The sequence below is a fragment of the Lolium perenne genome, chromosome 7 (genome assembly GCF_019359855.2).
Source record: "Lolium perenne isolate Kyuss_39 chromosome 7, Kyuss_2.0, whole genome shotgun sequence".
NCBI classification, from domain to species: domain Eukaryota; kingdom Viridiplantae; phylum Streptophyta; class Magnoliopsida; order Poales; family Poaceae; genus Lolium; species Lolium perenne.
Genome location: NC_067250.2, coordinates 97,532,216 through 97,558,826, shown reverse-complemented (window position 1 = coordinate 97,558,826; position 26,611 = coordinate 97,532,216). Strand labels below are relative to the sequence as shown.

The following is a 26,611-nucleotide window of genomic DNA, read 5'->3' as shown; positions in this document are numbered from 1 at the left end:
TGAGATAAAGAGAAAGGGGGAAATGAGAGCCTTCCATGGTGCTTCCTCCAACGTCCCAAGAAAAAAAATCAGATGAATGAACCAGCAGTTTTTTTCCCTGGATCAGCAATTCAGCATGCTGGATTGGGCTTCCATGCACCGCTTTGACCGCGCCGGCCCTGGGATTTTTGAATGAATCGCATCATTTTAGGCGAGATGGGAAAAAAAAAGCTCGAGCGGTGTGTGAGAGAGAGAGAGACACTGCCACTCCTCCATTTTCGCTCGCTCAGTCGCTCTTCCCCAGCCGACGGCGGCCGTCTCCACCGACCCCGGCGAACCCTCCGTCTCCACTTCCCCGCCGCCGCCCTCCCGCCGCACCGGCCACCGGAGCGCCGCCCGAACCCCTAGGCGCGCGCCACAGCCGCGGGGCTCGGATCTCGTCCCATCTCCCCCCGCCAGGCCACCGGGCCACGGTCGATTCGCTCCGCCGCCCCGGCTCAGTCCGCTCAGTCCGCCGTTTCTGTACGGACACGCCGCATCCCGTCCTCTCCTCGCGGGAACGCCGGCATTCGAGGTACCGCCGCCCGCTCGCTCTCCCACGCGGATCTGCTGCTCCCCCTCGCTCCCTCGCCCGGATTCCCCCGCTGCCTCCTCAGATTCATTCGCCCGACTGCCAGATGGCTGGGAAGGAGGTAGAGGAGGCGCTGGGGTTCAGGGAGGACGACGCCATCCGGTTCATCTTCGGCGAGGGCGTGGCCGCCGCCGGGACGGAGGAGGACGGCGCCTTCGACAGGTCGCTCCTGGAGCTCCAGGTCTTCAAGGACGTCTTCTCCTCCAGGGGCGGCCACCATCTCTACGTGGGGGCTGCTGGGTTCATGGATAGCGGTGGCGGGGGTCGTTTCAAGGTGGCCGAGACCTCGCTGCTACCCGGCGCCCACTTCGCCCCACAGCACGCTGATGCACCGCACGCTCAAGCGGGGCCCAGGGCCGAGGAGCCTCTATGGTTCTGTGGCCAGCGCGTCGGGGCTGGCCAGGCGCCTCGTGGAGCAGCAGGTCCTGGTGGGCATTCGCATTCTCCTGGAGAGCAGAACCGGCGCATGGATGTCAGAGTGGATCTCGGTGTCGAGGGGCATGCGCATTGTCACACCGGGCGAAACGGGTACCGTGATCATATGGATGTCGGTGTCCAGGAGCATGCACACTGTCGCAGCGAGCAAAACGGGGTCGACGGGCTGGCTCTCGAGCTGGATTCCGTGCTGCAGGGTTTCTTAGGGTACTGGCCAGGTGAAGCCCCACGTGCAACCGACGTGGCCGGGAGCTGCAACCAGCAGCAAGCCTTTGACGCAGCGCTTGTTCAGAACAATGTGGACATGCACATGCAAGCAGTGGTTCAGGACGGCGCAGCTGGGTTGTGCGATGCGGCCGAGTTTGGTGGAAGCAGCAGCACCAGCGGAGTCGAAGATCCCATGCCGTCCTACGTCGACGCGCTGGCTGAGTTCTCGCAGTTTCAGAGTGCCGCTTCTCTCTCTGATCCGTTTCTGTATCAGTGGCTACATGATCAGCAGCCGTTCCCGACCGCCACCGCCTCGTGCTTAAGTTATGATCAAGGACAGATGGTCGATGCTAGTCAGATGTTGTACACATTTAGCGGGGCAGATTTGTCTGAAAGTGGAGCCAGAGAAGAATACCCGCTCTTCAGCAAGTCAGCCTGTGATACTGCAGTGCCACCTTGCCTATCCCATGGCTGTGTTGGTTCCGGGCAGTTTGTAGAACCTGAGCGCATTTGTGAGAAGGGCACGCCCGACGCGAATGTTAGTTCACTAGATGATGCTGATGTTGCTCAATGCAGCAGTCTACAGTCCGTTCCACCTGTTTATTCTTACAAGAAGACATCAAGCAGGGACCTCCCCGATCTGTTAGAAGCGCATGCACATTGCCTTTTCAAGGATGCTGGCTGGATCATCAAGCCACGGATAAGGAATGACAGGGCTAAGATTTCATCCTATTTCACAGCACCACATAGGGAAGTGGTCCTTAGCTCACTAACTCAGGCTTGGAAGTTCTGCGGTAACAAATTATATGAAGCTTCTGTGGGCTCAGAACGGGGAAAGTATCCAATGGAATGGTCAGATGTTGATAGGTTTTGGAAGGACCTCACAGATACAATGGAGTATATCCAAAAGATACTTGTGAACCAACAAAATGCACTTACACTTCTTCAACGGTGGGAGCTTTTGGATCCTTTCATTGCTGTCGTGTTCGTCGGTAGGAAAATTACTGCTCTGCAACAATGTAAAACTGTCCGAGCTGTTGATAGTTCAACCTTTGTCCTCAATGACAACAGGAATATGTCCTCAGAGAATAAAAGTGCGCAGAAAGCGAGTGATCTGTTAACCATCCACAAGGTTCAATCTACTCCTGTAATCACGGAAACTGGCTGCAGAAAACAAGCAATTGAGAGTTGCAGCAGGAGTCAGGCTGTACCGAGCTGTCATGATTTGGAAGGTGGCCTCAACAGAGATATTATCCTAAAAACGGGCCACACACAGAGTCAGAATAGCGGGGCAAGTGACCGAAAGGAGAATCATATTAATGAAAGCACTGAAACTCAGCAATTTTGCTCCGCAGCAGCACTCATCAGTAATTCGGCGAAGAAAGCAAGGAAGAAGCCCAAAGTTATATCTGATATTGATGCAAATGGATTTGATGAGCTGTATTATCAGAGCTTTATGCAGCATACTATGGAGAATGTATTTAACCAGGAGAGCAATGTAGCGATTCTTGACTTTTCTAATCCAGAAAACATTAACTTCTCTAAGAAACATGGTATTTCTTCAGCTGCTGGCACATTGAAAAAACATTTGAAGCCTAAATCCAGATCAGCAAAGGTAACTGGAAACTGCCAAAGTGATAAACCTGGCACGCTGTTGCCTTTGGAGGGCAGGAAAATGAGTATGTTAAGAGGTGAAGGCACTGTAAAAGAACCTACAGAGCATGCAGTCTCAGAACCTGATTCTAATGCAAGGCAGCCAGGTGCCAATGATACCGTCCCCATGGAAATGGTCCACAAGAAGTTACCTTCAGGGAGCAAGCATATGGATATCTTAAGAGGTGAGAGCACCATTAAAGAACCGAGGGAACATACAGTTTCTGAACCTGATTCTAATGCAAGGAGGTTAGGTGCCATTGAAACTGTCCCTCTAGAAATGGTCCATAAGAAAGTGCCTTCAGAGAGCAAGCAGAGTATGTTAAGAGGTGAGGGTGCTGTTAAAGAACCTACAGAGCATACAGTTTCAAAACCTGATTCAAGTGCAAGGGAGTCGAGTGTCAATGAGATCGCCCCTGTAGAAATGGTCCACAAGGAGTTGCCGTCATTGAAGGAATCATCTCTTGGAATTCACCCTAAGGATTCACATAAGGTTTCAAACTGCACTGATGGTCCTGTTGAGTTATCCCATGAGTCTAGTGCTGCTTTCCTGGAAATTGATATATCTCACGAGTCACAAATCTGCAAGACAGTCACAGCTATAAGGAACCCGGAAGGTTGTTATAAACATGCCAAGAAGAGGCCCCGTGTGTTGCGTATCAACGACGATGACCTTCTGATTGCAGCTATTGTAAAAAACAGGGATGTTGCCTCCTACCACAAATTTGCTGCAAGCTCAGTTTTTTCGGGTGCAAAGTACAAAAAGCTTAAAAGCCAAAAGAGAGATACCAAAATGCTTGCTCGAACATCTGGGAAAGGAGGAACAAACCTATTGGGTGGGAAGAGAATAAGTTTAGCGCGGAAAACTGTGCTGTGCTGGTTGATTGCAACTGGCTTTCTGACCGTAAAAGATGTTATTCAGTACCGAAATCTGAAGAGCAATGAAGTTATTAAGGATGGACAGATCACCTGGGAAGGCATTCTTTGCAAATGTTGCGCAAAAACCTTATCTGTATCAGACTTCAAGGCTCATGCTGGTTGCTGTATGCCTAAGTCCTCATTAGGCCTCTTTCTGCAGTCTGGCAAGTCGTATACACTATGCCAGGTAGAGGCTTGGTCTGCTGAATTGATGAGCAGGAGAAGTGATGCATGTGGTAGGAAAGTCGAGGCGATGGATGAAAATGACGATACATGTGGTTTCTGTGGAGATGGCGGTGAATTACTTTGCTGTGACAATTGCCCATCAACATATCATGAAGCTTGCTTGTCTGCACAGGTAAGCTTCTCTACTGTGCCATTGGCTGTTTATCCATTATTGTTGCACTGATTTTGTTCCAGAAAATGTTTCTCTGTTGGAACTTTGAATTGACTACTTATATTGATGAAGCTAGGTTAATAATTTATTTTCTTCCTTTTACATCTGCAGGAGCTTCCTGAAGGCAGTTGGTACTGCCATACATGCACATGCCAGAATTGTGGGAATCCAGTTAGTGAAAAGGAGGTTTCAGCCTCAGATATCTTGAAATGTCTGCAGTGTGGAGATGCATGTAATGCTTACTATCCCTCTTCACTCGCCTTGTCATTTCCAGTACTTGTGCTATCATGTAAAGTAAATATTTAGGGATGCAGTAGTACTTAACTGGTGCATACTGTTCTTCAAACTCTTGTATTTATCTTTAAATTGGATAGAGCCCTTTTCACTTCTGTTGGTCTAAGTCCCTATATCGAGGATCCATGTTCTCACTTAAGATCCCTCCTCATTTGCCTTGCCATTTGCATTGTTTTCTGCCATCATTTAAAATAAATATTTAGGATGCCGTACTTAATTTTTGCGTATTGTTCTTCCATTCTACTACCTCCATCCCAAGGCTTAAGGCTTATATATTTTTTTGAAAAGTCAAACCAAGTAAAGTTTGGCCAAATCTGTAGAAGAATCTATCGACAAACATGATATTTTGTAGATACCATATGAAAAAATATTTCATTATCTATCTAATGATATTGATTTTGTATTTTGCATGTTGATGATTTTTGATAAAAACTAGGTCAAACTTGACATAGTTTGACTTTCTAAAAAATATAAGCCTTAAGCGTTGGGATCAAGGTAGTATTTATCTTTAAATTGGACAGGTACTTTCCTATATAATCATCTTGCTGAATATACTAAGTCCCTGTTTGGTGGTAGTTTAGCTCCTCCCAGAAATCCTCAGAGTTTAATTCTCTAACTCTAGTTGCACTGTGTTTGTCAGGGCTTAAGTTTTGTTGCCTTAGCTCAAGCTGAGGTCACTTACCCATCATTCATCTCATATAACTTAGTCAGTATTCATAAATCATAATTCATAACGGATGAAATTTATCTTCTAATGTTTATCCTCAACTTCAACTTCACATTTTCTTGTTTCTCACTGGCAGACCATGACACATGCATTAAGCATGAAATGCTGCCCTGTGATGCTAAAGGATCTGACACATGGTTTTGTGGGAGATACTGCAAGGAGGTAATATTTAATTTTATCTTTGTACCAGATGCTCAGTAGTACAGGTCTTGCGATGTATCACTTGTAGAAATTATGGTTGATTTTCTGCTCCTGGATTATTCAGACAGTGGTATATCTCGGGGACTGACAAACACTAGTGAATCTTGGGTTGCTTATTTTCCATGCTTGTAAATAATGTGATTTAGGATCAAATTGATTGCTACTTCATGCAACTGTTGTTACTTTTATTGGTGCATCAATAAAAGGAAACAATTGCATAAAGCTCAGGGTGTGAAATCTTGGGTTGCTTATTTTCCATGCTTGTAATATGTTAAATTCAAATAATATGATCGAGGGTCAAACTGATTGCTACTTCATGCAACTGTTGTTACTTTTTCACACCCTTTGTTTCCTTTTTCCAAGATTTCACACCCTTCGTTTCCTTTTTCTGAAAGCATTTCTCTGCTATTGTTGCTAGCAGATATTTATTGGACTACATAGTCATGTTGGGATAGAGAATATTATTGACAATGAGCTTTCATGGAGTATATTGAAGTGCTGCAATGATGGTCAGAAGCTACATTCTCCCCGAAAGATTGCCCATATGACAGAATGTAATACAAAATTGGCGGTGGCTCTTACTTTATTGGAGGAATGTTTCATTCGTATGGTGGATCCTAGAACTGGTGTAGACATGATACCACATGTCTTGTACAATAAGGGGCAAGTTTCCTATTTACTTTGCTCATTATCGTCTGCACCATTGATTTGTCTTCGAAAATATTTGCGGCGCTTCATGTTTTTTGCACCTTCTGAATGAGCAAGGTGTATATTGTGAATGTATTCTATTAATCATTTGCGGTATGGAAGTCTGTCAAGGCAAAACATTACAGCTAGTTGCCACATATTTCTTAAATTTAAGGACTAAGCATATTGCTGCAGTGATTCTTTCTTACTCCCTCCGTTCTGAAATACTATACATTCTAGACCTAAAATTTGCTCTGAATTAATCTACATTTTAGCTTGTAATCAACAACACAGTAAACGAAGCAGTCCCACAATTTCTATTGGATGTCATTGATATTGATATAGTTTGGATTGGTTCTTCACATGTCAAACTAGTAATATTAAATGATTTACTAACCGGTCTTAAAATTTGTGGAATGTAGACTAAAAGAGAACGGATGGAGTATGTCCACTAAAAGACTAAGCATCCCAAACATTTAACCAGTTTAGATGGAAGAATATCAGAGATATTAGACAGCTATTGTAAGTAATCGATCAGTTATATGATTTGTAAAGAAATTATAAGTTAAGTTTCTTATTATACTGGAAAATTTGGATCTGCAGTGAGACCTGAGATCCATTGACGGGACTCCATGTGTATTTGGATACACACATATTTGGTATTTGGTTCAATGCTACTCCCACCGTTACTTAATGCTTGTTGCAAATTTGGGTGTATCTAGACATATTTTGTGAATAGATACATCCAAATCTGCGACAATAATTATGGAACGGAGGGAGTATTTGCTAATTTCTAGTTATATATTTTTGGACCAACTATTTCTCCTGAAGTATGCTCCAGTACTTTGCGCATTAACATTTTACCAAACTATTTTGGCACTTACTAACATGGAGCACATTTCGATCAGATCAAACTTCGCGCGCTTAGATTATCAGGGATTCTACACTGTAATCCTGGAGAAAGGTGATGAGATTTTATGTGTAGCATCTATCAGGTAAGTACTTGGCTGATCAAGCCTTCTCACTTTTTATTTATTTCGAGAAAACACAAAAAAGTCTTTGTGTTTCATTTCATCGAAAAGGTAGACAGTTCAAGAGCGCACTGCTAAGAGGAAACAAGGTTACAAAACAGGATACATTCTCTAGGCGGTACACATTCATTTCGTTCTGAAGTATGTTTGTTCTTAGCCACTGGCTGCTGTCATAGTTGCTTTACATAATATACTAAGCGACCATGGATGTGTATGCAACACTGTCCAGTCAATGGCTAACATATGGACTCTTCAATCTGTGAAATGCTTAGAGGCCCACCAGTCATCCACAGTTCTTATGTAGTTTCTACATCTACATCAGTGTTGTAAATTATGCAGAGACGTAATTTTCCCTTGGCTATGTTTCTTTTTGAAGTTAATTTTTTTAACATGTTCTGAAGAACACTTGTACATCCATGCTTCTTGACTCTGGTCTTAATATTCTTAATCTGGTTGTGCAAACTTTTCATAAATAAATTTCTAGTATGGAATCCGGACTTATTAATTCAGGGATTTCGTAAAATATCTTCATGCTGTGAAACTTTCACAGTTCCAACTGGTTCAAGACAGTCGTGAACATAGGTTAATTTTCTAATTTTCATCTCATGAACTTAGCAGAATTTCCAAAAAGATGAAAATAATGTGTTGGAAAACTAATTGATAAACAAATATCATATGTTGTGGGGGTTGTTTTCCTCATTTGCTGCACCATGTTTACAGAATTGCCTTTACTATGTTGTGCAGGCTACATGGGACCAAAGCAGCCGAGTTGCCTTTCATCGCTACTTCTCTAGATTATCGACGTCAAGGGATGTGCCGGAGACTGCTGGATATCATTGAAAAGGTATGTATACTAGAGTTCAGAAATCAGATACAAGTTCTGATGCAAAATATGGACTTCTCATGACGATGTACCACAATAACTTATTCACTAGGGTTTCAACTATACTATATATATTTTAGAATGATCTTCCTTCAAAAAAGACTTGTATTGTCCAGTGGGTCTTAATGCTAGTCAATCTTATTTGCATGCTTCAATATTTGATTTAAACATGTGAATTTCATTTTCTTTTATTACAGATGCTGAGATCGTTCCACGTTGAGATGTTGGTCCTTTCTGCCATCCCAGAGTTGGTTAATACATGGATCTTGGGATTTGGTTTCAAACCTATCGAGGATGATGAGAAGAAACAACTTCGTAATGTTAATTTGATGTTTTTTCCTGGGACATCCTTGCTGACCAAAAGATTGGATGGGACTATAACTGCAAAGCCAGGTTAATTGTCTTATCCTACTGCCATCGCCATTTTATGCTTAAATGTTATGCGTTTTGAGTCTGCATCCTGCATTTCTTTGTTCTGTTCTTGCGCCTATAATACTCCTCAAATTTTGACTATGCAGAGAAGGAAAATGGTGCATGTAATGTTTCTGGATTAACTAATGGCAAGTGTTTACCTAATGAGAAATCACACGAGCATCTTGAACTCCGTGAACCTGAACTGCTAGAGCAGTTGAATCCTGAACCTGCAACAAATGGTTCTTTCAGAACGCTGAAACGTGAATGTAGCCCTGCAGCTTGGTTCAGTTCCGCCAAGGTTTGTTTGATCAGCAATGAGGTTTAAGCTTTTGTTGATGTGAAAACACACTACTGCCAAACATTATGGTTGTGATTTATAAGTAAGGTAGCCACAAGTTTTTATATGAAGAAACATCTTTAGATGATCATGAAGAAATACACTATAATTCAATTGTAATGTCAAAATCATTTATTCAACCGGTAGTGCGTTCTTCCACAAGGAAGAAACCCAGATGAAGACTGAGGATCAGGTTGTTGTGTGTGTAGCCTCAAGCATGATTTTTTGTTCTTCATTTGTAATCTTACCTGTTGCTCTTCAATATGCACAAGGTTGTATGTTCACAATGCTGACTGTTTTTCATTATACGCAGTAGAACTCATAGTGGCACCAAATATAATTTGCAGTCCAGCTCAAAAAAATGATATAATGATTTGCAATCAGTAGACGCAAACTAGCAGACCATTTTGAGCCCATTTTCACGCAATCCACTTCCGTCGATAGTGATTGATCAAATCCTAATGTTTTGCAGTTAAAAAGCAGCAGCCATTTTGTTTATGTCCTCGAAATTTTCTGAAGATGTACTATCATAACCATAACTTAATGTTGCCTGATCTGTTCTTGTTGTTCTGCAGCTAGCTGTTGGGGAAGTGTGATCTTCTCACAGAATCAAATATATGTCCTCTATCCTTGGTGGTCGATCCGCGTTAGCCAATAGTCTTGCGGATCTACGGCTGAACAATTATGTAGAAGCTTGTCGCTGTGGTGGTGCAACTATTTCCAGGTATAATCTAAGTACTTGTCTGAAGGAAACCTGTCACTGCAGAGCATTTTAGCTACCCTCGTTTCACGATTCTTGTAAACTTTGTGGGTGTAGGGGTAGGAAGCCATTAACACAAGAATAGGCAAATTGTTATTCTCTTCATAATTCATGGTAGTTCGATCTAAGGTACAACCCTTTCTGTACCAAAGAAAGTTGAAACTCTGAAGTAATGCCAATTGGGCAGCCTCATTAGTACTACGAAGTACTATTCTTCTTTTGCTTGTCATCTAAGATACAATCCCTTTAACCATTGCCTTTTCTCATTATATGTCTAAAAATGATATGTAATATGCGGTTATATACAAGTACTTTCGATGAGAATTCTGCCAGTCTCAGTTGTTTTTATGTATTGCTGTTGTTAGTTGAAAAGGTTGGCTCCATGCATTCTAGAATGGCAAGCAGAAAGATGGGAGCACTAATTCTAGATCTGTAACATACTGTTATTTCTACTTTACTGGCGTTCCTTATTGTCTTAGCATTGTTTGGATGCCCTGCAGCCCAAATGCCGTGCCGTGGATGTTCACAAACATACCAACCAGGCAGCAACATTTTCTAAAGGCATCACCAGAGCTATCCACTCAAAGGACATGCTCATCCGCGAAGGATTGTTGGACAGGAGAGAAGACAGTATAAAGCATGTGTAAAACAGAAACGAAAACATAGCCGTTTGATCTCCTGAATCAACTGCTTTGCTCAGGGTGACAGACACGCGTTGGAATCCAGGACTCGAGCTGAAGTAACCTGTCATTTAAAGCAGGTGCAAGATATGGATGCAAGCAAATTGTAGATACACTCAGGATGTTCCAGTTCGAGCTGTCAGCAAACGAGCAGTTGCAGTCTGGTCTTCATACGAGAACCTACGTCATCGCTGAAGTAAGCTTCCTCTCCAATGCGCACACTTGAATAATCAACTGATATAAGAACTATACTGAAGAAACATGCGCTTGATCTGTATCAGGAGAACTCTCGGTAGTCTTGCGTGAAAAATGCTGGTGAACTACTCGTCAGTATTCCATTGATCGGATGAACAGCGATATCTGTCAAGGCCGTCTCTTCCTGTTGGTGGGTGCAGTTCATTGGAAACATTGGAGGGAGTGTGTGTTATAGTGTGAATTGTATTTGAGGATGGAGGGAATATGTGTTGTAGTGGTCTGTTCTGAGTTCTGTGAACTGAAACAATGCTGTTTGTGTTTGTTTTCCTAGTTGTAAGTAGTATTATTTAGAACCTTCTAGGTATAGGTAGATCTAAGTAGTGAAAACTCATGAGGCCATCAATGTCCTAACTTCTAGCTATGATGTCGGCCTATGTACCTACTACCATATCAATTAAATGAAATCTTGTGCTTTTAACTTAGATGTTGGATTATGTATTTGTGTTAAGAATTTGGACTAATATCTTAACGCTTTTCTACCTCGAGCAATATCTAGCCCACCCACCCTGCCCTAGAGCGATATCTAGCCCAACATGTTAAAGTGGTTTCTTCATGTTAAAGTAGTTGATTTAACATTTGTGTTGTCCACATTGTAAGTTGTAACAACAAGGTGAAGTTGTTCCTCCACAAACCGTGCGTTGCTTCAAGTGGTACCAGAGTCTTGCCGCTCCATTTTATTTTTTCATGTTTCCTTAAGAAGCTGCATCCAACAATGGAAGGGCCGAGAAAAATGAAGATCAAACACATTTAATGTGGCAAATTAGCTCTTTATCATCCATAACAAGCACTCTATAAAGAAGGCCGAGTTCTTAACAACCAGCGGGATGATGAGGGCAATAGTGAAAATAAAGCAAAAGTAAAATCCAATACTATCTTCTATACACTTTTATATTCTAGATAATTTGGTCTTTTAGTCGTAAAAAACTGGATTTCACTTTTAGAGAATCAAAACAAGGTGACTAAGAAACCAGACATGAATATCTGGAGGCTTCTCGATGTTGCCGTGGAGAGCACCTCGGTCTCTCGTCCCCGGCCACTGAGGACGCAGAGTTTGTCCCCGACCCTGGTGACGGAGCAAGGCCACCATTGTGCGGCCAAGTCGAGCGCGTGCAAGACCACCGAGAGCCCGCCACCTCCAAGCCACCGACCGCATGTTCCTGTGTCTGGCCATCCGCGACATAAAGGACGTCCCCGACCCTGGTGACGGAGAACATGGACCTCTCGTGGAGCAAGGCTGCTCGAACCACCGCCACAGTTGTGCGGCCAAGTCGAGCGTGTGCATGGCCGTCGTGCTAGCCCCCGTCACACCTAAGCCGCCATCCCACTCGACCCTGAACAAGAACATCCGAAGCACCTACCCGGCGGGAAGGTCGAGTACGCTCGCAAGACTGTTATCCTGCCCACAGGATCCGGACACGGAAGTGCTCGCCGAGTTCCTTTCGTACGACGCGAGCGGGGCGGCCTCAGGGGACTCCCCAGGGTGAATATTGTTGGACATTGGCCGTGGGGGAGATGGAGATTCTGTGGATATAGAGATGCCGGGGAGAGGAAATTATGTAGGGGATATGGAGATATGGGAGAGAGGAAGGAAGAAGAGGAGGGGACACGTTTGGTTTTAAGGTAGTGAGCCAGCCTCAGAAAATACAAATGAAACACACAAAGTTATAGATTGATACACCAAAATGTACAACCTAAATTTGGTGTTCGCGGTACAAATGTCAAACGGACTCCGTATGCACGTGATTTTTCTAAACATTTCAAACTTCCAAAGTGGGAGAAATAAAACATACCTCTCGCAAGTGAATTCACAATTATCTTCCTAATGGTGTGTTCTTTCAAAACTCAAAAGTGATAATATTAAAGCAAAGAGGCAAATGGCGATCCATTTCTCACGAATAAAAATAAAAGGGAAAATATTTTTGTATTTGGGATGATTGGGTTTAAAGAAAAGAAAGGTTTGGCGAAAAAGCAAGATAAAGAAAACAAACGAAAAGAGAAACGAAAAACGAATGGAAAAGCAAAATGTTGGAACAAATCCAACATGAGTGTTTCAAAGCTGTAGTACAACCTCATCATTACATAAACAAATTGATTAGGGAACAAACCCCCGAGCTTAGGCTTTTGCAAGCTCTCTTGATGCTCCCTTTAGTGGTGGAGGATAGTCCTCCAAGTTCCATTTGCTGCTCCAATGGTTGAACTGGGACGCAAGGTTCGCTGTGGAGTCCCAAAAGTTGATGGCATGTCCTCATACGCTCCTCCTCCTCCTCCTCCTCCTCCTCAAGTGATTGGCTCCAGGTATAGCATGAAAATATCTACTTGCCTCTTCCTAACCATGCCACACGCATTAAGGGTAGCGAAACCGAGACAATGAATACCTACCAACGGTTGCAAGTTATCTATGTTGATATGGAGTGCTCTAGCAAGGACAATGATCAGTCCTCCACAACAAATGGGACCACGGTTGTGATGAATTTGCTTGGTGATTTGTGACTTATAGCAGCGATTGGCTAGCAGGGCGGCAGCACATGAGGAGAACAAAATCTTATCTTTCAGGGTGAAAATTCAATGTCTTATCTTAATTGTTTGGGCATGACAATGGTCTTGTTGAAGATATTGTTTTAAGATCACGAACTTTCTCTACGATGAAAACCTAAAATCTATGATCGGACGACAACGATGTTTATGCACTTTTCCTTGTGTGGACATCGCTTTTGAAGAATTTGTACTCCAGAGGTTATTTTAGAAGTGGTTTGTGTTGCAGTTACAAGGAATTTGACTACTATAGCCGGAGTGTTTGTTTTTTCTTCTTCTTTTTGTTCTAAGGCTGTGTGCATCCCTAATGTTTTTAGGATATTTTATTGTTGCAGAGGCTGGATTTAATGGTATATTCACGATATTAATATATTATTATCTCATTATTATTTCAATATTACATGCGTATGTAAATGTCCACACGTAATTCGCAAAAAAAGAGAGTAAATGTTCATGACGATATCAGAGAAAACAAGTTGGAAACTTTTGACCTTTTAGCTGGGTCATCGAGAGATTGGTACGTATGGGATGACGGTCTGTTAGTTCCTTGCATCTTAAGGCTGCATGTCATTTTCATGTCTGAATTAATTCTTGCATCACCAGAATAATGCCAGTGCAAAGCTAATACGGTGTAGACAATTCACGCATAGTATGTATGTACACCACCAATACGTATTCGTATATAATAAGTTAATAACTCGCAACAAAGTATTTGTACAAGAGATTGTACAGGTTTTGCGTACTATTACATAGTCACTGCCTCACAGGTTCTCCTTCTGCTATGACGAAATTTATACAACTCAGCTTCATACACTACTACTTATAATCAATTACAGATCAGCAGGAACTGACGGCTCATCGAAATGACACAACCTGCAGCACTGCACACGATCACTTACCGTGTAAGCTAACTATAATATTGTTTCATCTTCTTCAGGCATCACCACTTGCATAATTGCATTGCACCTCATTAATAGATAGATGCTCATCTGCTATTCTGCTATTCACATGTTTCTGGAGATCCATGCCGGTAAGCACCCTAGAAAAGAGAGATCAACTGTGGGTTCAAATGACATACACATTTGCAGTTCTGAGATTACTCACTGCAATATGAGTGATTGCAATGTCAGTGAAAACTATGGCTTAACTTTTAGATAAACTCACATTTGGCTGGGAAACTGAAGCAGAGGGATGGCGCAGGAGCCGGCTGCTGCGGCTCGGCCACGAGGATGTAGAACAGGCCCATAACGCCGGTGTGCTGGCGGTCGCTGCTGTAGTTGGACACGACGGTCAGCACCTCGCCGTCGCTGACCTTGATGGAGCCTGGTTTAGGGTAGCATGTCGACATGCCGACGATGTAGTTCGCCTCGTTCCCTGCCTCCTGCCCTGTACCGTAGGTCGGAAGAGATTCGCATAGAAGGCGTCCGTCCTGCAGTAAGTCGAATGTAACTCACAAGTTAGGCTTCGCTTTGCCAACCATTTTGACATCATAAAGAGAAGGTCTCACTCAGATTATGTGCGTTTTCAGATCGGTAGTAGAGACTGTTCTCCCTTAAAATCACATTGAGCAGTGCATAAGCACAATAGGTAAGAGATTAGGATACTAATCCTGTAATCCATTACCTGGCCATATAAAGAAGAACCGCTTCCACCAGAGTGCTGGTGCGCAGCACCGAACACGATATCTCCTCCACGCGGTAAGACCGCTCTAGAAGTCTTAACATGGATGCAATCATCGTTGGCTAGGTTTACCGCGGTGCATTCCTCGACTTGATACTCAATCTGTACAATAATCGGCTTAAATCATAACCCAACCTACTAAATATTTGAGGCGATCACATTGTGCATTTGAAGTAAAATAGTATGAGAGTTCCCCGAATGTGAACAGCTGCCTGTCAAGTGAAGTTCTATTTGCATACCTTGCAAGAATCAGTAGTTCCATCGAGCAGAGAGGTGTCGGTAACATCAAATATGTAAATCTTGACGGGCACCACCGCATCAGTCCAGTCGAGCCACGTCACCTTGTACTGCAAGAACAGCTTCCGCACCTCGCCATTGAACCCATCTTTCACCTGACACTGTGTCTGATCATAGCAGCAATACAACCCACCTCTGTAGTTCTTCGGGATCGTGTCCCCAAACTCATCAACTGTAACGTTGTAGAAGTCACACTTGCACTCGGTGCAGCCAGGCTTGTCGACCACGCCCCTCGTGTCGATGGCATGAATATTAAGCAACCATTTCTGCTCATAACCTTCAGGTGCTTTCTCCGGATTGCCAACTTCTATTCCGTAAGGATCAGGGATCCATGTAGCGGTGCGGCGGGTCTCGGAACCAAGGCCGAAGAACTGGCCTAGTGTGGAGCACACTCCATCATTCCCTCCGGGCACTGCCTTCGGAAGCTTTTCCGAATCAGCACTATGACTGTTCTTCAAAGCATAGTATGGTTCCACAACCCAGTGATGCAGGTAAGTCTCATGGAGTGGGACAGAGACGCCGTTCTCATCGACAACCTCTGCATCAAAGCTCTTGATGGCAAGGTGACCTTGAGGGAAGTCCATGTCATAGTGGTACTTGTCTGAGACTGATCCAGGGCTCAGAAAGAATGGTGGAGACCGGAACGTCTTTGATTTCAGTAGATGGCCTCTCACATTGAGGGCTTCAGAAGGTAGGGGAGCGAAAGCACATAGGATTGTAATGAGCAGCACAACAGACACTGACATTTTCATCTTGTTACCAGCTGCAAAAGTTGACCATCTATCAGGATTGTCCAAAAAAATAAGCTAACTATTTATATCTAGACTATTATTTTATTATTGTATTTGATTGTAAAGGCTGAAAAAGAGAACCATTATTAGTAGCCACATGCTCATAGCTGAACCATAATTATTCCATATATCTTGTACGTGTGTTGTGAAATGTTGAAAAAGCTCCTAGGTATATTCCATTGAATAGTAGCAAGAAAGCAAAACTGAAACGTATACTAAGCAAGTTGAGAAAGATAGCATGGACATGTGCAAAAAGTCCAAACTGTTGCATACGATAATAATAATAAACAATTACATCAACTTCATAGATTACCTACATAAATACTACTATTATTATTCAAGTAAGCATCAGGATGACTTATTGCCTACACATAAAAAATCACTAAACGGGGCAACTAGATATGTTCAGGCACCCTGACTCTCTGAACCTTTTCAACCACTAAAAAGAATACCAACAAATACGTGTAAGGTAATAAAAATGATATAAGCAGGGGATTTCAGCTAAAACCTGTGAGGCACAGCTCGCCCCAAACCTGGAACCAAAAACACCCCTCACAAAGAAAAGATAGTTTCTCTTATCTGAACAGTATGTACTGACCCATACGCGTTGATCGCAAATATAAGAAATAAATACAAGAACAAAACGGGTAGAAATATTTTCCAACCGCCCTGATTCATGCGAGTTGTACCGGATGAATCTAGATTAGATTAGATACTATTGAGTGGACTTTGGGTGGCAGCTTAATTTCCTTAAGAAAAATGTTTTGTAATCTGATAAGAACCTTCTTCTATATGCAATGAAAAACACTGCTTTTTCGTCAAAAAAGAAAAAAACGGATAGAACCAGAGAAGTTATGCTAAGAAGGGATCTAAGGACAATTTTTTCCTGTACCGATGGATTGATTGAATGAAAGATACATCAGAGGCTGCACGCTGAGCAACCAATAATCCGCAGATCATAAATCAGAGGCCAATGATTTTGATGCACAAGATGCCGGGAGTTTCAATCTCCTTTTCGAAAAAATGCTATCCTGACGGATGACGGGCAGAGGGAGCAGAGCAAGCTAGGAGGGCAGAGGAAGAAGAGGAGGAGGACGACGCGTACCAGGACCAGGACGGATAGAAAGGGGACTGACGACTGGAGAGGAGCCGTGCTGCCGTGGGAGTACAGTTCTTGTGGCCGATTTTATAGGCGTGCGGGATGGGCCGACGTGGCTTCGGCCGCTTACGGCTGTGCTTTGGGTTTCTGCTGCGCGGTAGTATGGAGTGTGATCTGAGGGTGAGTGCTAAAATGAAAAAACCCCGTGTCGTCTCCCGCGTCGGGCAGCTCGGGCGGAAAACCCTAGCGCTGCCGCCTCTTTCTCTCCCTCCTCCGGTCTCCGTCCTCCCTGCCGTCGCTGGTGCGCGCGTGCGGGGCAAAGCATGTGATGCCCTGGGCGCCGACAGGTCACCCTCTTGCGTCGGCCGCTCAGAGGAGGCGTTGGATCAGCGGTGGTGACCACCGACCGGTAGCGGGGCTGGCCGGGGGTCGGCATGATGGGGTCTAGGATGGGATCCGGGGCGGCCGCCTCTGGCGATGGTTCTGCGGCGTGTCGCGCCTGGCGGCCTTGGCGAGGGTTGTGGAAGCCGGGTGATGGCTTGGCGATGCGGCTAGCGGCGGGGGTTACCTCGACGGCTGCAGATCCGGCATCCACGGAGGCGAGGTCGTGCTTGTTGGTGGCCGGTGGATCATCTGCGCCCCTCCCTCCCGGCGGCTCACGGTGGTGGCCTACTTTGGTGATGGGGGTGGCGGCGGACAACTCGTCGACGGGTATGTGGTTGGTGGAGGCCTCCTCTTTCGCCGATGAGGTTGATCGGCGGACGGCGGCGTGGGGGCATGCTGTTCTTCCTAATAAAGGTGGTTGTCCTAGGGTTCCTCTTGTGTGAAGATGGAGACCTTCCTCGGGCCGGTCCTTCTTGATCTGGCCGGAGTGGTGAGTTTCGGAAGGTTGCGCCGGCGAATGTAAGAGTGCACCCTATGACTGGAATTTGCTGGATCGGGTGGTATTCGGTCGTCTGCATCCATGCTTTTATTCCGACCGTTTGGTTCTGATGGGAGCGGCGCGAAGCTTCGTTCTTTGTTGCCATCAGGAGACATTTTGGTCCATGGTGAAGTCGGGGGCAGAGAATATCATGAAGGCTGGATTGGACGACTAGCAATGGAGGTTCGAGTCCCTGCGTTGTTGAGGGGCTTACTTGGTGTTCTGGGTTTCGCAGCAACAATATGCAGGTGGGGGTGGAAGCACAAGTGAAGTTCAGAGTGAGGGTAAAAATCCAAGGCCTGGCCTTAATTGGTTGTCTCTGGCAATAGTCTTGTCGAAGGCATTATTTTGAGAGCGGGGGCTATCTTCAGGGTGAAGACCTAAGATTTTTGATCGGGCGACGACGGCACTTTGCACTGTTCCCTTCTTGGACGTGTCGCTTTCAGAGAGAATGGAGTTCATGTGTTTTCTTGGTGGATGTATTGTTGCTTCTAGGGCTGGAATACCGTAGCAGGGCTTTTATTTTCTTAGCTTCTTTTTCTTTACCTATCGCTTAACTGTCGGGGAGCTGGGAACGCCCCGACAGTGCGTGAGATAGTTTCTATTTCCAAGTCTCATAATGTTAGTTTGCTTTTCCTGTGTGAAACTAGGCAAAATAAAGATAGGATGCGTCGTCTACGTTTTCGTTTAGGTCTCAAAGGTTTCGCTGGCTTTAGTAGTGATAGTCTTAGTGGTGGTCTTGCCTTGTTTTGGCACGAGAGTCTTTGTGTGGAGCTGAAATCTATTAATGAAAATTATATTGATGTGTATGTCTGAGAGTCCCCTTCTGCACCTCAATGGCGCCTAACTTGTGTTTATGGCGAGCCTCGTGTTGAGAACCGCCATCGTGTGTGGGATTCGTTGAAATCTCTAAGTGCTATATCAAACCTTCCTAGGATAGCCGTGGGTGATTTTAATGAGGCCTTGTGGCAGCAAGAACACCTCTCATGTACCCCTAGGCCGGAGAGACAAATGGCTGCTTTCCGCGTAACTTTAGCTCTGTGTAATCTTGTCGACCTCGGTTTTAAGGGCCTCCCATATACTTATGATAATAAAAGAAGGGGTCGTGCCAACGTACGTGTCCGACTTGACCGTGCGGTGGCCACCTCGGAGTGGCGTGATTTGTTCAGTGCCGCTAGGGTGGAGCATCTCGTCTCACCAGTTTCTGATCACTGTCCTATACTTGTCTGTTTGATGTAGGAAACCAGAACAACACCAAGACAACCTCGGCGGTATGGTGGGAGCGTGCGGCAGAGCTACCAGAACTGATTGCGTCAGCCTGGGAGGAGGCTGGCCAGAAAGAGGACCTGGGGACAGTAAGGAAGGGCCTTGATAATGTCATGAATGTCTGCAGTCTTGGAGCAAAACGAAATTTGGGAACTTGCTTAAAGAGTTGTACAAATGCAGGAAGAAATTGGAAGAGCTCATGCGTGACAATAATGACCGAGAAGCTATTAGAAGGGTCTCAGACCACATGAATGAACTGTTGTACCGCGAAGAAATGCTCTGGATGCAAAGATCGAGGATTGACTGGCTCAAGGAAGGAGACCGCAATACTAACTATTTCCACCAAAAGGCGGTATGGCGAGCTAGGAAGAATAAAATTAAGCGTCTGAATATGATGATGGTGTGTGGAAGGATACCCCCTCGGAGATGGAACGGATGGCCTCCTCATATTTTAAGGAGCTGTTTACTCGTGACCGTAGTATTGAGTTTACTGATTTGCTAAATCTGTTACAGGTTCGAGTGACGATAGATATGAACGAGGATCTATGCAAGGAGTTTACTGAGGAGGAGATTGGTGATGCCCTTTTCCAAATTGGGCCTCTAAAAGCTCCTGGCATTGATGGATTCCCGACAAGGTTTTACCAAAGGATTTGGGCAACACTGAAAGCTGAAGTGGTAAATGCAGTAAAGTTACTTTTCTTGAGACGGGAGATGCCTAATGATGTTAACGACACTGCTATTGTTCTAATTCCTAAAACTAATCATCCCGAGTCCTTAAAGGATTTTCGGCCTATTAGTTTATGCTCAGTGCTTTATAAGATCATTGCAAAGTGTTTGGTGAACCGTCGCACGCCTATTCTTGAAGACATCATATCGATCAACCAGAGTGCATTTGTTCCCGGACGCCTTATTACGGACAATGCATTGGTGGCATTCGAATGTCTTCATTTTATTGAGCATAACAAGAAGCAAGCGGATAATTTATGTGCTTATAAGCTGGACCTGTCAAAGGCCTATGACAGGGTGGATTGGGGCTTTCCGGGGAATGCGATGGAAAGGCTGGGTTTTGCTCGCAGATGGGTGGACTGGATAATGTGATGTGTCACTACTGTGACGTATTCGGTGAAATTTAATGGAACCCTCCTGGATTCGTTTTCCCCTTCACGAGGTCTTCGTCAAGCTGATCCCCTATCCCCCTTTCTTTTTCTTTTTGTAGCTGATGGTCTCTCGGCTTTGTTGCAAAAGGAAGTACATGAACAGCAGATTCGACCATTAAGGGTCTGTAGACGTGCACCGGGAGTGTCCCATCTCCTGTTTTCTGATGATAGTCTACTCTTCTTTCGGGCCAGTATGGAGGAAGCTGAACGCATACACATGGTTCTGGACTCTTATGCAAGAAGAACATAACAACTGGTTAACCCAAATAAATGCTCTATCATGTTTGGTGACTCTTGTCGACAGGAAGACAGGGTTGCGGTTAAGCAAGTCCTACACACTACAAGAAAAGTTGCCATGGCCGACGAAGTTGAAGTCGCGCCGTGGTTGCTGGTGTACCATGGCCGACGATTTTGGGTCTGTCCGTTGTGCATGTCAAAACGTTTTTTTCTCGTTTTTGAGGCCACCTAGCCCGACGAAACCGGCCAAAACGTTGCGTATGGTGGCCCTGGACGTGGTGCATCTCGAATTCTCGGGTTCGCCGGCCGTGCCAACGCAAATCCGCACCGCCGAGGGATGTAGGGCCCAGATGGAAGCCTCTCTGGCATTGTTTTTTTTCTCGATCGCGCCATCTCGTTCAACGCTCTCCGATCGAGCCGTTTACGATGCAGGATCATGGGTCCCGCATGTCATCCTCTATGAACCAAAATTCTTTCTATTCTTGGATTTTTTTTGACACCCTGATTTCTGGCTACTTCCTTTTTCTTTTGATCCCTTGCCGCCTTGGAAACGTTGACACCGCTGCTGCTAATTGGGACCCACATGTCATCCTCTATGAGCAATCAACTTTCTTTCCTTGGAGTTTTTTTTGGCACCTCAAATTTGGTCACTTGCCTTTTTCTTTCGATCCCCTGCCGCCTCTCAAACGGTGATACCGCTGCTGCTAAATGGGACCCGCATGTCATCCTCTATGTACTATAAAATTTTCTTTTCTTGGATTTTTTTGGCACCTCATATTTGGTCACTTACCTTTTTCTTTTGATCCCCTGCCGCCTCTCAAACGGTGAGACCGCTGCTGCTAAATGGGACCCGCATGTCATCCTCTATGTACTATAAAACTTTCTTTTCTAGGATTTTTTTTGGAACCTCATATTTGGTCACTTGCCTTTTTCTTTTGATCCCGTGCAGCCTCTCAAACGGTGATACCGCTGCTGCTAAATGGGACCCGCATGTCATCCTCTATGTACAATCAAGTTTCTTTTCTTGAATTATTTTTGGCTCCTGATATTTGGTCACTTGCATTTTTCTTTCGATCTCATGCCACGTTGAGGACCCTGCAGGCTCATGGGACCCGCATGTCATCCTCTATGTACTATAAAACTTCTTTTCTTGGATTATTTTTGGCTCCTGATATTTGGTCACTTGCCTTTTTCTTTCGATCCCGTGCAGCCTCTCAAACGGTGATACCGCTGCTGCTAAATGGGACCCGCATGTCATCCTCTATGTACACTCAAGTTTCTTTTCTTGAATTATTTTTGGCTCCTGATATTGGTCACTTGCCTTTTTCTTTCGATCTCATGCCACGTTTGAAACGTTGAGGAACCTGCTGGCTCATGGGACCCGCATGTCATCCTCTATGTGCTATAAAAGTTTATTTTCTTGGGATTTTTTTACCCTCTGATTTTTGGCTATTTCCTTTTCCTTTTGATCCCCTGCCGCCTTGGAAACGTTGAGTAAGCTGCTGACTCATGGGACCCGCATGTCATCCTCTATGTACAATCAATTTTCTTTTTCTTTTGATCTCAAGCCGCATTTGAAACGTTGAGACCGCTGCTGCTAATTGGGACCCGCATGTCATCCTCTATGTACAATAAAGTTTTTTTTGGATTATCTTTGGCTCCTGATATTTTGTCACTTGCCTTTTTCTTTCGATCTCATGCCGCCTTTGAAACGTTGAGTAAGCTGCTGGCTCATGGGTCCCGTATGTCATCCTCTACGAACAATAATAGTTTCCTTTCTTGGAGTTATTTTTGACCCCTAATTTCTGGCTATTTGCCTTTTTCTTTTGATCTCCTGCCCCCTTTGAAACGATGAGGACGCTGTTGGCAGGTCGGTCCCACATGTCATCCTCTGTGAACAATAAAAGTTTCCTTTGATGGATTTATTTTGAACCCCTAATTAATTTCGGGATATTTCCTTTTTTTTCCTTTGATCCCCTGCCGCCTTGGAATCGTTGAGGATGCTGCTGCCTCATGGGTCCCGCATGTCATCCTCTCAGAACGGTAAATGTTTCTTTTCTTGGATTTTGTTTACCAAATAATTTTTGGCTAATTTTTTCTTTCGATCTCCTGCCGCCTTTAAAACGTTGAGGACGCTGCTGGCTCACGGGTCCCACATGTCAGCCTCTATGAACAATAAACGCTGAGGATGCTGCTGCCTCATGGGTCCCGCATGTCATCCTCTTAGAACAAAAATGTTTCTTTTCTTGAATTTTGTACCAACATATTTTTGGTTTATTTTTTCTTTCCATCCCCTGCTGCCTTTAAAACGTTGACGACGCTGCTGGCTCATGGGTCCCCGATGTCAGCCTCCCAGTACAAGAAACATATGATATCTTGATTATTTTGCAGACAATAAACAGTGTATTGCGCTCTGAGCTATATCAAACGGAAAATTAAATCTTTATTTTTACATAAAAAACTTGTATGTTGAATCTCCTTGTTTTTTTTGTCTTTGCGAAGCATAGGACTTTCCTGTTTTTTTTAGAAAATTCGGAACTTTCCTGTTTTGGAGTGGGCTGAAATTGTACGAGTCAAAAGGCCCAGCAGGATAGTTCGAAGGCCCAGATGTCCAGATGCAGCCCAATTGAAATCTTTCTTCTTGGATTTTTTTCACCCCTGATTTCTGGCTACTTCATTTTTCTTTTGGTTCTGTGCCGCCTTGGAAACGTTGAGACCGCTGCTGCAAAATGGGACCCGCATGTCATCCTCTATGTACAATAAAATTTCTTTTCTTGGATTATTTTTGGCTCCTGATATTTGGTCACTTGCCTTTTTCTTTCGATCCCGCGCAGCCTCTCAAACGGTGAGACCGCTGCTGCTAAATGGGACCCGCATGTCATCCTCTATGTACAATCAAGTTTCTTTTCTTGAATTATTTTTGGCTCCTGATATTTGGTCACTTGCCTTTTTCTTTCGATCTCATGCCACGTTTGAAACGTTGAGTAACCTGCAGGATCATGTGACCCGCATGTCATCCTTTATGTACTATAAAACTTTCTTTTCTAGAATTATTTTTGGCTCCTCATATTTGGTCACTTGCCTTTTTCTTTCGATCTCATGCCACGTTTGAAACGTTGAGGAACCTGCTAGCTCATGGGACCCGCATGTCATCCTCTATGTCCATCAACTTTATTTTCTTGGATTTTTTTACCCCCTAATTTCTGGCTACTTTCTTTTTCTTTTGATCTCAAGCCGCATTTGAAATGTTGGGACCGCTGCTGCAAAATGGGACCCGCATGTCATCCTCTATGTAAATAAAGTTTCTTTTCTTGGATTATCTATGGCTCCTGATATTTTGTCACTTGCCTTTTTCTTTCGATCTCATGCCGCCTTTGAAACTTTAAGTAAGCTGCTGGCTCATGGGTCCCGCATGTCATCCTCTACGAACAATAAAAGTTTCCTTTTTTGGAGTTATTTTTTACCCCTAATTTCTGGCTACTTGCCTTTTTCTTTTGATCTCCTGTCCCCTTTGAAACGATGAGAACGCTGTTGGCAGGTTGGTCCCACATGTCATCCTCTATGAACAATAAAAGTTTCCTTTGATGGATTTATTTTGAACCCCTAATTAATTTCTGGATATTTCCTTTTTTTTCTTTTGATCCCCTGCCGCCTTGGAATCGTTGAGGATGCTGCTGCCTCATGGGTCCCGCATGTCATCCTCTCAGAACGATAAATGTTTATTTTTATTTTTTTTACCAACTGATTTTTGGTTTATTTTTTCTTTTGATCCTCTGCCGTCTTTAAAACGTTGACGACGCTGCTGGCTCATGGGTCCCCGATGTCAGCCTCCCCGTACAAAAACATGTGATATCTTGATTATTTTGCAGACAATAAACAGTGTATTTCGCTCTGAGCTATTGCAAACGGAAAAAATAAATCTTTATTTTTAAATAAACAAACTTATATGTTGAATCTCCTTGTTTTTTGTTTTTGCGAAGCATAGGACTTTCCTGTTTTGGAGTGGGCTGAAATTGTACGAGTCCAAAGGCGTCAGCAGGATAGTTCGAAGGCCCGTACGGCCGTATGCAAACCCAATTGAAACCTTTCTTTTCTTGGATTTTTGACCCCCGATTTCTCGCTACTTCCTTTTTTTTTGTCCTGTGCCGCATTGGAAACGTTGAGAACTCGTCGCTAAATGGGACCCGCATGTCATCCTCTATGTACAATAATTTCTTTTCTTGGATTATTTTTGGCTCCCGATATTTGTCACTTGCCTTTTTCTTTCCATCTTATGCCGACTTGAAACGCCGAGACCGCTGGCAAAATGGGACCCACATGTCATCCTCTATGTACAATAAAAATTACTTTTCTTGGATTATTATTTTTGGCTCCGATATTTGGTCACTTGCCTTTTTCTTTCGATCTCATGCCACCTTTGAAACGTTGAGGAACCTGTGGCTCATGGGACCCGCATGTCATCCTCTATGTACTATAAAACTTTCTTTTCTTGGATTTTTTCACTCTCGATTTTCTTTTGATCCCCTGCTGCCTTGGAAACGTTGAGTAAGTCACGACTCATGGGACCCGCATGTCATCCTCTATGTACAATCAACTTTCTTTTTTTGGAGTTTATTTTTGACCCCCTAATTTCTGCCTACTTCCTTTTTCTTTTGGTCCTATGCCGCCTTGGCAACGTCGAGACCGCTGCTGCATGATGGGACCCGCATGTCATCCTCTATGCACAATAAAAGTTTCTTTCGTGGATTATTTTTGGATCGGGAGAGGTGTCACTTGCCTATGTCTTTCGATCTCATGCCAACTTTGAAACGTTGAGAACGCTGCTGCAAAATGGGACCCGCATGTCATCCTCTATGTACAATAAATGTTTTTTCTTCGATTATTTTTGGGACCTGATATTTGTCACTTGCCTTTTTCTTTCGGTATCATGCCGCTTCTGAAACGTTGAGGAAGCTGCTGGCTCGTGGGTCCCGCAAGTCATCCTCTATGTAGAATAAAAGTTTCCTTTCTTGGAATTATTTTTACCCCTGATTTCTGGTTACTTCCTTTTTCTTTTGATCCCGTGCCGCCTTGGAAACGTTGAGACCGCTGCTGCAAAATGGGACCCGCATGTCATCCTCTATGTACAATAAAGTTTCTTTTCTTGGATTATTTTTGGCTCCTGATATTTGGTCACTTCCTTTTTCTTTCGATCCCGTGCCCCTTGGAAACGTTAAGACCATCATGAAAAATGGGACCCGCATGTCATACTCTATGTACAATAAAGTTTCTTTTCTTCGTTTATTTTTTGCTACTGATGTTTTGGCACTTGCATTTTTCTTTCGATCTCATGCCGCCTTTGAAACGTTGAGACCGCTGCTGCAAAATGGGACCCATATGTCATCCTCTATGTACAATAAAAGTTTCTTTTCTTGGATTATTTTTTGCTCCTGATATTTGGTCACTTTCCTTTTTCTTTCGATCTCATGCCGCCTCTGAAACGTTGAGTAAGTAGCTGCCTCATGGGACCCGCATTTCATCATCTATGTACAATAAAGTTTCTTTTCTTGGATTTTTTTACCCCCTGATTTTTGGTCACTTGCCTTTTTCTTTCGATCCTATGCCGCCTTTGAAATTGAGGAGGCTGCTGGCTCATGGGTCCCACATGTCAGCCTCTATGAACAATAAACCTTTCCTTTGTTGGATTTATTTTTTACCCCTAATTTCTGGATATTTGCCTTTTTTCTTTTGATCCCCTGCGGCCTTTGAAACGATGAGGACGATGCTGGCAGGTCGGTCCCACATGTCATCTTCTATGAAGAATAAAAGTTTCCTTTGTTGGATTTACTTTTGACCCCTAATTTCTGGCTATTTGCCTTTTTTTCTTTTGATCCTCTGCCGACTTTGAAATGATGAGGATGCTGCTGGCAGATCTGTCCCACATGTCAGACTCTCTGAACTATAAATGTTTCCTTTCTATGATTTATTTTTGACCCCTATTTTCGGGATACTTGCTTCTTTTTTTTTTGGATATCCTACCACATTTGAAATGTTGAGGACGCTGCTGGCTCATGGGTCCCAAATGGCATCCTCTTTGGACGATAAACCTTCATTTCTTGTTAATGACAGATTTATCTGTATTATTTTTGCAGACTAATACAA

At 44.0% G+C, this 26,611-nt stretch overlaps 2 protein-coding genes across 8 annotated transcripts; one reads left to right on the top strand and one right to left on the bottom strand.

The window, feature by feature from the left end:
* Positions 1-205: 205 nt before the first annotated feature.
* On the top strand, positions 206-10,911 carry LOC127316553 (uncharacterized). Of its 6 annotated transcripts, XM_071823619.1 has the most exons (12): positions 207-4,181; positions 4,332-4,452; positions 5,318-5,403; positions 5,864-6,105; positions 7,038-7,124; positions 7,905-8,004; positions 8,241-8,436; positions 8,562-8,755; positions 9,370-9,518; positions 9,612-9,683; positions 10,255-10,430; positions 10,516-10,911. In XM_071823619.1, exons 1-9 carry the CDS (start codon positions 657-659, stop codon positions 9,388-9,390), a joined length of 4,572 nt encoding a protein of 1,523 aa, XP_071679720.1. In that variant the 5' UTR covers positions 207-656; the 3' UTR covers positions 9,391-9,518; positions 9,612-9,683; positions 10,255-10,430; positions 10,516-10,911. The 6 variants fall into 6 exon arrangements, with proteins under 6 accessions (XP_071679721.1, XP_071679722.1, XP_071679720.1 ...); XM_051346979.2 differs by lacking the exon at positions 9,612-9,683; XM_051346977.2 differs by lacking the exon at positions 9,612-9,683 and having other exon boundaries at positions 10,055-10,430.
* A 2,764-nt stretch (positions 10,912-13,675) lies between these two features.
* LOC127316555 (uncharacterized) lies at positions 13,676-17,052 on the bottom strand. 2 transcript variants are annotated; one of them, XM_051346982.2, is made up of 5 exons: positions 16,895-17,052; positions 14,941-15,761; positions 14,645-14,803; positions 14,186-14,450; positions 13,676-14,060 (listed from the first exon to the last, which is right to left on the bottom strand). In XM_051346982.2, the coding sequence occupies exons 2-5, from the start codon at positions 15,748-15,750 to the stop codon at positions 14,026-14,028; spliced, it is 1,269 nt and encodes a 422-aa protein (XP_051202942.1). In that variant the 5' UTR covers positions 15,751-15,761; positions 16,895-17,052; the 3' UTR covers positions 13,676-14,025. The 2 variants fall into 2 exon arrangements, with proteins under 2 accessions (XP_051202942.1, XP_051202941.1); XM_051346981.2 differs by lacking the exon at positions 16,895-17,052 and adding an exon at positions 16,682-16,871.
* Between the last annotated feature and the right edge of the window lie 9,559 nt (positions 17,053-26,611).

Coding starts and splice junctions, on each gene's coding strand:
- LOC127316553 (XM_051346979.2), top strand. CDS start 657: ATGGCTGGGAAGGAGGTAGAGGAGGCGCTGGGGTTCAGGGAGGACGAC. Junction 7,125..7,904: donor TTATGTGTAGCATCTATCAG/GTAAGTACTTGG, acceptor TATGTTGTGCAG/GCTACATGGGACCAAAGCAG. Junction 8,756..9,369: donor CTTGGTTCAGTTCCGCCAAG/GTTTGTTTGATC, acceptor GTTGTTCTGCAG/CTAGCTGTTGGGGAAGTGTG.
- LOC127316555 (XM_051346981.2), bottom strand. CDS start 16,709: ATGTATCTTTCATTCAATCAATCCATCG. Junction 14,804..14,940: donor GAACTACTGATTCTTGCAAG/GTATGCAAATAG, acceptor ATTATTGTACAG/ATTGAGTATCAAGTCGAGGA. Junction 14,451..14,644: donor GTTCTTCTTTATATGGCCAG/GTAATGGATTAC, acceptor GACTTACTGCAG/GACGGACGCCTTCTATGCGA.